Raw genomic sequence first — 12,977 nt, 5'->3', positions numbered from 1 at the left:
CATCAACGCCCTTCAGTGCAACAGCACGAGCTGTCCACTAACAGCTACATCGGCCACAGCACGACCTCGCTGGGAGCTGCGACACTGCACGCCAGGCCCCATGCCCACCTGCCCCGATGACAGGAGACGGTCCTAATGTCTCAGAGGAAGAGACCGAGGCAGACCTACCCACAGCAACATAGGCCACGGGGTAAGCTGGGACTTTAAAAACTCAGGTTGGCTCTGCCAAAGGCCTCGTGCCCAAGAACTGCATAATCCCACCTGCCACCTGCCTCATGTCGAAGCGGCTCCTCCCACCCAGGTCTCGCGGCCCAGAGGCCTCACATCTGCAGGACACCTAGGCTGCCTTCGAGCAGTGTCCTTCATGGCTCCCCAACTCCTTGCCTGCCCCTAGAACCACTCTGACCTGAATGCCACTTGCAGGCCACAGCAGGTGCAAGGCAGCCTCGGACCTAAGCCCAAGATAACAATCTAGGGTTGTTTTTTTTTTAAGATTTTATTTATTCATTCATGAGAGACACAGAGAAGCAGACATAGGCAGAAGGAAAAGCAAGCTCCTCGCAGGGAGCCCGATGTGGGACTTGATCCCAGGACCCCAGGATCACGCCCTGGGCCAAAGGCAGACAGACGTTCTGCTGAGCCACCCAGGCATCCCCAATCTAGGGCTTCTTGAACGCTGTTCTCATTCAGAAAGACCGAAAGGAGAATCATCTTGGTCCTAAAGAAAAAGAAAATCATTGCTGCTTCTGACCCAGAGTCCCAAACACCAGCCTGCACAAAAGCCCGTGAGCCTGCCTCAGCTCATCCAGAAAAAAGTGGGAACACAGAACATTTCCTTGCCTTTGGTAACTGGTGATGATCGCCCTTACACTCCATAAATCTACTTATCAGACTTGGAGTGAAAATCTAAAAGCAAGACACTTAATTCATATCCAAATCAGGCAATTAAAAACTTTCACAAACTATACTATATAGCTACTGTTTAAATATGTACCCTCCCCCCTTTTCTTTAATAGAAAGATTCCTTGTTATCATGCCCATATTTTCTCTGGATTTTTTAGTCTCTCTCAAATATGCTAACGGGATCAATCTATGAATGAGAAATCCCAATTTCTGTACCCATTTCCTCTTTGGTTTAATTGGTAAGTGAAGGTGAGTACTGAAGTGAGTACTTTTCATTTTTAGTGTGATTTTTAAACCCACTGTGTCCTCAGTTTAAATTAAAAACAAATATAAACTGGAAAGATCTTCTGCTGAAAAAAAAAAACCGAGGAAAACCATCTCGTGAAGACTACAGCCTCCATGGAACGGCAGCTCTTTGGGCTGGATGCTTCCGCCTCGCAATGCCAGCGCCCTGCTGGGCTCTAGGAGCCCACAAGCATCATGCCTGCAGAGTGAAACCAAAGGCCACAGACCCCAACGTCTTTAAAATCAAACCTCAGGGTGCAGGACAGGGAGCAGGAAGAGCCAAGAAGCACGGGAAGGCCACCCCAGGGCTGGTGCCAGGCACCCTCTCCCCACTCCAGCACCCCCAGCCCTGGCTCCCAGCTCTCCAAACCAGGGAGGCACTCCCACACCCCCTGAGGGAACACAATCGCCTCCTCTTGGGATGCTCTGGTTGCAGCAGAGACCTGGCTGTGTCCCCACAGTTCTGGTGAAGTAAGTGGTATGTAATCTAGGCCCTCACTTGCAACAGTGAGCAAACCACTAAAAAGACCCGCTGACTGTTCAGAAGAAGAGTCCAAGCTGAGCCAGTAAAGTTAAGAATGTCTCCAGGAAACAAAGTCAGGGAAGGTGGGGAAGGTGCCCACGGTCAGGGATGAGGAGGGCACCAAGGTGGGGAGTGGCCCTGCCTGGGCGCCAGAGGCACAAAGGGCAAGAAGGGTAACACAGCACAAGATATGGAAGCCCAAGTGAGAGGATGAAGGACCATAGGGCTGGCAGGAGGTGTCAGAGACCGAGAAGGGCAAAGAGGGGCTCCCTGTTGGGGTGACTTAATCTAGGGTGTTGTGGATCAGCTGAGGGGAGAAGGGAAGTCATCCAATGTGGAGCATCAGCCCCAGGGCAGGGAGAGGGCACCATGCTGGGGGGGTGGGGTGCAGAGGAGCAGGACAGCAGTGGCAGGATACTCCCTAACAGCAGTTATTCAAACAAGCAAACCTCTGGAGCACAGTGAGGACCTGGCCTCTCCATGCCGGAGAAGGAGTTACGGACATGGAAAAGGAAGAAAGAACTGCCGTGTGGTGCAGGACTGGAATCGGACCGTGTATACACATGCACACATGTATGTGCACACATGTACACCTACAAACGGAAATAAATGTAAATGTGTGCATGGGTGGGCACACAGAGGCACACATACATGTACTTCCCAGCTGGGCCCACTGCAAAGGCTCCAGAGATAACACGTCTAGCTCCAGGGCTTGGTTTCTAAATACAGTTTCCCACTAAGACAAACCAGAGCTCAGCGCTCGCTGGGAACCAGCTGACCCCTGGGCTCAGACAGGGAAAGGACGGGACGACCCTGGCATACCTTGTGTTAGGGAGAGCTCAGAAAATAAGGACATGTCCAAAGGTCTTAGAAGCCAAATCTGGGACAATGTGAGCATGAAAATCAATACCAATAGGAAAGTACTACCCTCCCCAAATCAGAAATCAGCGGGTGCATCCTGACATCAACACACAGGATGACCTCCAGACAAAACGAACAGGCAGGGAACTGAATGACTGCTGGAAGCTCCCAGCCTGCGGCACCACGAGGGGCACTGAGGTCCTGTATGCCAGGCACCCTGCATAGAGCCAAAGGCAGGCACAGTGCCCTGGGAGGCAAGGACAGCTGACTTCACAGGAGGCCAGAGGACGGGGGCCCCTCAAGTGATCAGCAGGAGGCTGACCAGCACACAAGTGTAAGAGCGACTCAGAGCCAGGGAGAGACCCCTCCAGACAGGACTCAGCTGCCACACAGGACTGGGATGAGGGCCTGCTCCCACAGATGGGGCTGGGAACCTTCAGATCCACTAGGTGGAGAACTCGGGAAGGAGGAGAGAATCAGTGCCTGACTGACCTCTATTCCAGACCCACAGGTCACAAGAGCCACACCTGAGACGATCACACTCTAGTAACTTAATGACACAACGCTCAAGAAAATTTCTAGGATGTAAGCACTCAAGAAGATAAAAAATTCACGATGCATGGCAGCCCATAAAAAATTGCCGAGCAGTCAAAGAAGAATATGTGGTCTATAACAAGTAGAAAAATCAATCAACAGAAGAGACTCAGTAATAACACAGATAACTGAATTAGTAGACAAAACCATTAAAAAACATATTGTGACCACATCCCATGTGTTCAGGAAGATTCCATCAGAGGAAAAAACGATGTTAAGCAGAGACATTGAGGATATTTTTAAAAGGTAGAGACCCTTACGGATCTTCTGGAGATGAAAACCACATCTCAACTGCAAAATACACTGGATGGGAGGGATTAAGAGCAGTTTAGACACCACAGAAGAACGACTAGGTAATGTGAAGACACAGAAGCAGAAATCATCCAAATGAAACAGAAAGACTGAGAAGCCACCAACACAGTGTCATTGAGCTGTCGGTGTTTCAGGACCTGATATGTGAGTGACTGGAGTCCTCAGAGGAGAAGAGAGGAACACAAGTATCTGAAGGAATAACAACCAAAAATGTTCCAAATCTAAGTCAAAATTACAAACCCACAGCACAAGCACAAGATACACAAAGCAAACTACACCAGGGCACACCATAGTCAGTGTAAAACCAGTGACAAAGAAAAAAACCTTTAACCATGGAAGGGGGAAAAAAAAAGATACACTACATACAAAATAACAACGACAAGAATGAAAGACTTATCGGTCACAATGTAAACCAAGACCGTGGAGCCAAGTCTCTTACATGCTGGGAACAAATAAAGAACTGTCAGTTCTAGAATTCTCATCCAGCAAAAAATTTTGCAAAAATAAAGGCCTCCTCAGCTGCATAGAACTGAAAGAAGTCTCACCATGGACCTGCCCTATAGCAAAGGAAAGAGGAGCCCTGAAGTAGTAGCTAAGAGACATACTTCCTACGTCTAATTTCTACCACATAACTGTTTAAAGCAAAAACAGTAACAACGTACTGTCAGGTCTGTAACAAGCATGGGACCAGCAGGCCTGCGCAAAGGTGGGCGGTGGCCCAGCACCATATGAAGGGAGGAGGTGATGTTGAAGATGGGTGCTAGAAACCCAAAAGCAACTACTAACGTACAGGGGTTCTACTTTTAATTCTAAAATCCTAAACATTATCTACTTGTTCTAGAAAACTTCCCTTAATAGATAATGATCAAAAATAAAGCAAAACAACAACAACAAAACACAGGATCCCTATTAGAAAATGTAATTTTAAGGGGGGGGGGGACCCCTCCGTTCATAATGTCCACAAAAAAGTGTATCTAGCAATAAAAATCCAAGATGTCTATGAAAAACATTAGCACACATTACTCAGGGTATCAAAAAGTCATAAAGAATGGAGAAACAAAAACCATGGTCCCACATGCAAAGAGTTGTGATTAAAATTCTCCCCAAATGAATCTGCAACTTATTCAAAGCAATCCCAACCAAAATACCTCCCTGGTTTCTTTTTCTCTTTTCAACTGCTCTGTATGGCTTTGTAACAAAGCATGACAACATACAGCAGTCCAGAACATTCGTTCTGCCACCAATCTACAACCTCAGCAAGACCAGATGCATAGCTTGCCTGCCCCACCCAGTGTGGCGCATGAAGGCTGGAACAAGAAACCCATCACGTGTCTGCTGCCAGATGCTAGCCTGTTGGCCAGAATCTGCTGGGACCGGGGCTGCACACCTCCAGGTGGCCTCCCCATGTGGGCCCTTGACTTCCTCAAAGAATAGTGGCTGGGCTCTGAGAGCATGCATCCCAAGAGGATCCCAGAGAAGGTGTATTACCCCTTTTATGACTTAGTCTCAAAAGTCAGAGTGCCTCTCCTCCCAGTCAGAGGGCCACTTCAGAGTCAACTAGAGGAAACACAGACCCGGTCTTTCAATGGAAGAATGTCACTGCCACATAGAGAAGAGCATGGGAGATGGAATATGTGGACACAGTCATTTTTGGAAAATAAAATTTGTACAACTAACAATCTGATTCTACAATTTATATGGAAGAAAAAATGTATACTTGACAAGGGATTTACTTTAAAAGAGCAGATTATCAATACATGTTATAAAAATGTAATAATTAAAAGTCTGGTCCTGGCACAGAATAGATGACGATCAACACAATATTGCACACACATGACCACTGGTTTAAAATAAAGGGGACATCTTCAATACGTGGAAAAGAGACAGATAATTATGAAATGATGTTAGGCCAATATGCTACCTAGTTAAGACTGTAAAGTTAGACCCTAAACCACCACACCTCCTGCTGCACACACAAAAAAAAACTTGAAGCTCTACAGATTCAAATATAAAACACAAATTATAAAACTATTAAGAGAAAATATAGGAGAAAACCAATTATTACCTTTAGGCAGACATGGTCTTCCTACACATGATCAACTCTACTCAGAAACCATTTTTTAAAATGACGTATTTCACGCCATAGAAACTGTAACAGTCACAAATACCTATGCACTGAATGATACATGAACCATCTACATAAAACACAAACCACAGATGATGCAAGCAAGAGAAACAGAAACACACCAGTAACAGAAGACTCTAACACACCGCTGTCAGCCACAAGCAGGTCAAGTGGACAAAACAAATAAAAAAATAACAAAAATAATATAAATGACCTAAACATTAAATCAGTAAGACAGCTCTAAAGGATCTATATTTAGCATTACAATCTAAAAAGTAGAGAAAATACATTCTCAAACACACATGGAACATCCACAAAAACTGATCATTTATTAGATCACAGAGAAAAAGTAAATAATTCATAAAGCAGAATTATGAACATCCTAATCACAATGCAATTAAATTAGAAAATTTAAAGTAAAAATTTAAAGAATTTTTTTCTGGAAATTAACTTCATGTTAAACTGTTGAGTGAAAGAGCCAATACAAACTAAAAACAGAGAATTTATTTTTTTTTAAGATTTATTTATTCATTCAGAGAGAGAGAGAGAGAGAGGCAGAGACACAGGCAGAGGGAGAAGCATGCTCCATGCAGGAAGCCCGATGTGGGACTCGATCCCAGGTCTCCAGGATCACACCCTGGGCTGCAGGCAGTGCTAAACCGCTGCGCCACCAGGGCTGCCAAAAAACAGAGAATTTATGAAAAATGACTGACTATTGGGATTTAAATTCCTATCTCTAAAGATCTGTATCATTTAAATTTAAAATGAAAATAGGGATCCCTGGGTGGCACAGCGGTTTGGCGCCTGCCTTTGGCCCAGGGCACGATCCTGGAGACCCGGGATTGAATCCCACGTCAGGCTTCCCGGTGCATGGAGCCTGCTTCTCCCTCTGCCTGTGTCTCTGCCTGTGTCTCTGCCTCTCTCTCTCTCTCTCTCTCTCTCTCTGTGTGACTGTCATAAATAAATTAAAAAAAAAAATTTAAAAAAAATTAAAAAAAAGAAAATAAATGCATTCCCAACTCATAAAAGAAAGAAAGAAAGAGAGAGAGATAGAAAGAAAGAAAGAAACTAGAAAAAGAACAAAGTAAACCATAAGAAAACAAAAGGACGGAAATAAAAATGAAAGCAAAAATTAATAAAGTAGAAAACAGACTAGTGGTATGTCAGAAATGAAAACCCTGGTTCCCTGGTTAGAAAGAATCCACAAACTACAAAGAGCTAATTTAACCAAGGTAGAAAAGGGGGAAAATACAAACATACAAAGAAATAATAATTGCCACAAGAGCATATGTTAAAAGTCCAAAAAAAGACCACTTTGCACATCTCAATGAAATGTTTATAACCTAACTGAAATGTACAATTTCTATGAAAAATATAGTTTTATCAAAATTGTCAAATGGCTGCAAAAGACCTACTTCCGTGAAAGGGACACAGAACATGATCAAGGAACTGTCCTATAACAACATACCAGGCCCAAAAAAAAAAAAAAAAAAAGAACATACCAGGCCCAGATGGTTTCACAGGAGAATTCCATCAAATCTTAGAGACCAAACTGTTCTGGTGCCATATAAATTGTCTCAAAAATAGAAAATAAATGAAAACTTCCAAATTATTAGGAAGCAAATATAATATTGATACTTATGTGTAAGACAGAAAATATAAAAAAAGTTATAGACCAATCACTTGTGACCATAGATGCAAAAAAAAAAAAAAAAAATCCTAAATTAGGTGAACAGACACCATTATCACTTTATAAAAATAATACTTTCACCAAGCAGTTTTTATACCAGGAATGCAAGTATGGTTCAATAATAAGAAATCCACTAATATATTTCAACATATCAGTAAATTTAAGTAGAAAAAATCCATGATTATCTCCACCAAATCTGAAAAAGCCTTTCCGAACAAAATTCAAGAATGTATTCCTAATAAAGATCCTTGAGGAATCAGGAAGGGATGGAACCCCCTTCAAGCTCATGCACATTTCCTCGGCCCTACAGCCAGCACCCTTCCAACCGGGCACACACTGCAGGCACCCCCACAGAAGTCAGGAACAAGGTAACCAGGCCCACTGTCTCTACTACTATTTAACAACAAGTTCAGAGGAAATTATTAGAGGCCTAAAAACTGAGAAAGAGATATGACGAGACATGTAGGAGAGCTCTAGACTCTGGGGCCTAGGGAACCAGTGATAGAACGAATTCACACAGTAAGAGAATTGGCAAGGCTAACGTGAAAAAAAACAACAGCCTTCCCATATACACTAATCAGCTAGAAGGTACCATGAGACAGAAAACCCCATGTACTTTAGCAACAGAAAAGTAAAATGCCTAGAAATAAATTTAACCAGAAACATGCAAAATCTGCAATGAAGAAAAGCACAAAACACTTCTGAAGGGCAAAGAAGCGGACTCATACAAATAGAAAAGACATCCCTCGTTCTGGGTCGGAACATCTCCACACCATCAAGATATTGTATCTGCATATGGTAATTTATAAGCTTAACATGGTCCCAATAAAAAACACAGAAAGTTTTGTCTAGAGCTCAGTAACTTGCTACTGATAATCCTACAGAGAAGTAACCACAAGAGAGCAAGAGGCAAACCATGAAAAGGAGGGCGGCCTCGCCAGCCAGGTGGGAACTCGGACCATGATGCGGGTGCGTGGCGACTGCAGGCCAAGGTCTCCGGACACGTCTGGCTGCAGCTCAGGAGCTGAAACCATGGCTATGTGTGTCTAGGACAGAGCGAGGAGGCACCTGCGTGATGCTGTGCAGAGCCAGGGCAGACGCAAACATGGAATGGGACCACACAACAGAGAGCCTGTGGGGTGAGGCTCAAACCAGAGGCACCAGTGGCAACCTGTGGTCTCTGAGACCCACACCTTCCCACCTCTGTCAACCAGAGGCCCAGCAGCGCTGACACGCCCACAGCACCAGGGGCACCGGAGCTCTGGGAATGAAGGGCAGACCCCAGGACAGAGGTACCAGAGCCCAGGATACCTCGTTGTGCCTGAAAGTTGAGAAGTCCCTGAAAAGGACCCAGGGGCCAGTCTGAAGTGACTCTTATGACCTAAGCATCACAGGTAAGGATGGAACTGATGGCAAAGCATTAAATGGGACAGAAACCCATGAGGCTTTCAGAGCAGAGCACCACTGATGGTCTGGAGTGCTGGTCACAGCCCTCAGGAAAGACTGGTTCAGGAAGAATCATCGCTGGTGCCCAAGCGAAGTCAGAATGCTGGATGAGGAGCAGGAAAATCCTGTGGTCTATTTTTTTTTTGTAAGATTTTATTTATTTATTCATGAGAGACACAGAGAGAGAGGCAGAGACACAGGCAAAGGGAGAACCAGGCTCCCCGCGGGAAGCCCAATTCAGGACTCGATCCCAGGACCTCGGGATCATGCCTCCCAATCCTAGGACCTCGGGATCATGCCCTGAGCCAAAGGCAGACACTCAACCACTGAACCACCCAGGTACCCCTAATCCTGTGGTCTTAAAGTGACCCCCCACTCCCCCTAGAGATGGCTTACTAGTTGCAAGGGGAAAACCATTAATTACAGCATGGAGAAACTCTGACCATAACATCAAATCTAACCTCACTGCCAAGGGGGCCGTAGAAAGAGGTAGTTAGGGTCACAGGCCCAGGACAGCCATCCTTAGGCCAGTTCACAAGGTGGGCCCTTGGCTGAGGCCTGGGAACATGAACTGTGGGAGGGTCCCACCACCGTGGGATCAGAGGGCCTCATTGGGCATAAGCTCTTCATACAAATAACACAGCTTGTGCCGAATACTTGCTTTCCCTCTGGGGTCTAGAGTTTTGGTATGAGTCAGGCAGAGGGTGGGTGCCCATGGGCCTGAACCCCAATAAAAGCCCTGGGTGCTGACCTCTGACGAGCTCCCTGGTAGACAACGTGTCACATACGTCATCTCGCTCACTGCTGACGGTGTAAGCCCACTCTGCACAACAGACTCCACTGAAAAAGCTACAAAGCAAAATCTGCAAAGGCAAAAGGGTGTAGGAGTAAGCTTCCAGCCCTTTCTTATGAAACCACACAACACTACTTCTACATCCTCAGGTGAAAATGTCACAACACGTAATGATTTGTGCATGCTATATTTCACTAAATGCCTGTTTTATTAGAGCCAAAACACACAAGAAATGAACCACAGTGTTTTCTGTCAGTTAATGACAGAAGAATTCTGTCAACAGTGACAAGCTTCTTTCCAGGTTCATAAATATGCAACTGCAAAGTACTAGTAAGGGCTCTGGTGACCAGAGCATCCCTGCTCTGGAGGCGCTGTGATGGTGAGGAAGCAGGTCAGTCCCCTGCCCTCAGGAAGCCCTCAGGAGAGCCCCACAGGGAGTATGAAGTCCAGGACAGTGAATATGGAGGTTAGGCAAACAAAGCTGGGAGTAAATAACAATCCCAGAGGCCATGAGGGTGCAGGGAGCTCACAAGAACTCCAAACACAGCAGTGAGATCATACGTGGTGGTTACCAAGAGGGCACACCCCGAACCAGAGCAGAAGCATGGGGCGACAACCAGGCATGTGCCTGAGGACGGGAGAGAAGAGAACACCAAGTAGAGTACATTAAAAAGTCAATCTGAAAAATTACGATTTCCTGAACAACAGCCAGACTGGTGACTTCTCAATCCTATTCCAAGGTATTTTCTCATAATTTCTTCTCCCTTTGTGAATACTTACACAGCATTCCGTCCAATAAATATGAAGGAAGGGGAAAGTAAGTAGGGCTTTGTTTCCTTCTTTGGGCAGCAGCTCCTCTTTGAATTGAACGAAGTTAGATTCTAGGTGAATCATCTTTGGAGCCCGGCCATAGGACCTATGAACAATTTTTAAAACATCACTGAGAAAAATGACAACAGAAGATTCAGCAGAAAGAAAAGGGGGGAAAAATGCAACAATAATTAAATCATATCCACGAGTTCAAAGTATAATATACAGTATTAATCCTGAATTATAATGGCAATACTCTGTCCAAAAGAATTCTGTAATATCTAAACACGCTTCCTATGTACCTGTCAAAGCTCCCTCTCTGTAAGTCTTTCACCTTACTCAGGTGACACGCGCACAGTAATATCCGACTTAACCAGGACTATTTGCAACAACACAGACTTCTGAGAAAAATGGGTATTATTTAGAGCTTCACTGAATCTGTAAGTCACTATTAAAAAAAAAAAAAAAAAAAGATTCCCAAAGGTCAAAAGGGGATTTTGAAGATAGGAAAGTTTCAAACTATACAAATACTTTTGTTTTATGATCCCCTGTATGACCCAAAACAGAAAACAGAGAGCGCCCTCGGCCCCGAGGGAGGCACAGAGAGGAGGCCCGTAGGCTGCATACGCCCAAGCCAGGGCTGGCAGGGTGTGGACGCTTTCACTGTACTTCTACAACATACCTTAGGCTACATCTATTTTTCCTTCATACTTACTTCCCACTTCTAGTAGCTGCATCTCTAACACATCTCTAGCTGCATTTTGTATTTTTTGTCCAATCTGAGGGGTCTGTGCCTAATAAACTGAAACTAACTGTATTTAACACGATTATGAGGATGCTTGAACTTGTGTACTTTCTATTCAGAGACTATTTTTCTCTGTCCTTTGTGAGACTCATCAAGTTTTCTTTTTCCATCCTTTTCTCTGTTGGTTTGAAAGTTTAACCTTCTATTTCTATTCTGCTGTTGGTTACATTTCTATTTTTAATACATAAAAACTTAAATTTTTCTTTCTAAAAGTAGAGTAGATGTCTACCCTCTCCTTGAACAAGACAAGTACATTTTCTTCTCTCTGCTTTCTTCCTTACATCTAAAATTGTAGATTTAATTTTTACAAATTGAGTGATATCTTGAGCTTATTAACTAAATATTTTTATGACTTGTTTGCTGACAGCTGCTTCTTTCATCTATGAATTCTGAGCTCATTTTCCTTCCTGTTGAGATGTGTCCTTTCATTATTTCAGGGTGGTAAGGTCTGTGATCAGACATGTCTGAAAACATTTTATGTATTTCCCAACCCTCTCCACGTCATGGCAAGTAATGAATACAGCAGGCGAATGGCACACAGGAACACACACGTGAAGCTCCGTGCAGCCAGAAGTGACGGATCCTGCGGCCCCAGGTGGTCCCCAGGCCTTGGAGAGACAAACCCTGTCGCTCCTACCTCAGCCAGGCCCACAGGCCAAGGGGCAGGGCAGGGGGCAGACGGCAGGGGTGGTGGAGGGGGGCTGACTCAGTCTTCCCTTCTGCGTGTGAGTTGGAGTAGCACAGACTTCTAGGTCGAAAGAAGTTTTCCGTCAGGACTCTGAGAAGTGCTGGCTCTTACTCTCGATTTTCGATGTTGTCAGAGACGGCAGATCTGGTTTCTTTTTTTGTCTGTCTTCCTGGCATGGCTTTTGGTTCGCTTTGTTTTGCTTTCATTCCACGGGACTTGGTAGTGGGGGCTCCAGCAAGCCCCTGATTCGCCACAGGGAAAGTCCTGACCTTAATTTTTCAGATGCTGCTCGTCCCCTACTCTCTACCCCCTGCTCTGAAACCTCTAGCTAACGCCCCCACGTCGACGCGGCCCAGCGCCCCCGCGTGCAGCTCCGGGCACCCAGCCCCAGGGCGCCGCAGGGCCGCGCAGCTCCGGCTTGCCACTCCCCGATGTGCTCGGCGCCCTACAGCCGTCCCTGCAGCTAGCAGAATCTTGGCTTCAATTCTCGTTCCGAGGTCTGCTCAATCAACTGTACATTTTTATCACAGTCACACGCACCTACTTTAACACGTCAGGCAGCATCAACCGGCCTCTCGTTCTCTCACACTCACGCGCGGCTCCCGCCCGGCCCCCTCCGCGCCCGCCCCCCTCCGGGTTTCCTAGAGCTCCTCTGACAACTACCACAAACCCAGAGGCTTAAAACAACACGAATTGTCTGGCAGCGCAGGAGACCAGCAATGGGAGGTCAGGAGCCGGCAGCGCTGGCTTCCCTGACCCTTGGTGGGAGAACACGTCCGTGTCGGGCGTCTGTCCGCCCTGCCCTCCACCCTGCCCGCAAACCCGGGCGGTCTGGGCTTGCAGCCGGGCCCCGCTCTCCCCGGGTGCCCCGATCTCCAAGGCCAGCTCTGCACGGACCGCAACTCGGCCTGCGTCCATGTCTTCTCGGGACACCTGTCACTGCACTTAGGGCCACACTGCTCCAGGCTGATCTCCCGTGATCCTTACCTCCATTATGCTACAAGACCCCTTTCACCAAATAAAGTCACACTCACAGCTTCCAGGGGGACGCATCTCCTCGGGGCCACCATTCAGCCCACTGCATCTCCCCCAACACTCTCATTTTTGACACAAGGTCCAAATGTCCACGATGGGAGACGCGG

At 46.0% G+C, this 12,977-nt stretch overlaps 1 protein-coding gene across 2 annotated transcripts in view; it reads right to left on the bottom strand.

Moving 5' to 3' along the window:
* TRAPPC10 (trafficking protein particle complex 10) overlaps nucleotides 1-12,977 on the bottom strand; it is an 89,030-nt gene that overhangs the window by 54,630 nt on the left and 21,423 nt on the right. Inside the window, exon 3 of one of the 2 annotated variants that reach the window (XM_038581612.1) lies at nucleotides 10,313-10,448. In XM_038581612.1, the coding sequence (XP_038437540.1) occupies nucleotides 10,313-10,448 (136 nt within the window). Of the gene's footprint in view, nucleotides 1-10,312; nucleotides 10,451-12,977 lie in introns of those variants that run through there. The other variant, XM_038581614.1, reaches the window with a different exon arrangement.

Source organism: Canis lupus, chromosome 31, assembly GCF_011100685.1.
Source record: "Canis lupus familiaris isolate Mischka breed German Shepherd chromosome 31, alternate assembly UU_Cfam_GSD_1.0, whole genome shotgun sequence".
NCBI lineage: Eukaryota > Metazoa > Chordata > Mammalia > Carnivora > Canidae > Canis > Canis lupus.
This window is presented reverse-complemented; position numbering and strand designations above follow the sequence as displayed.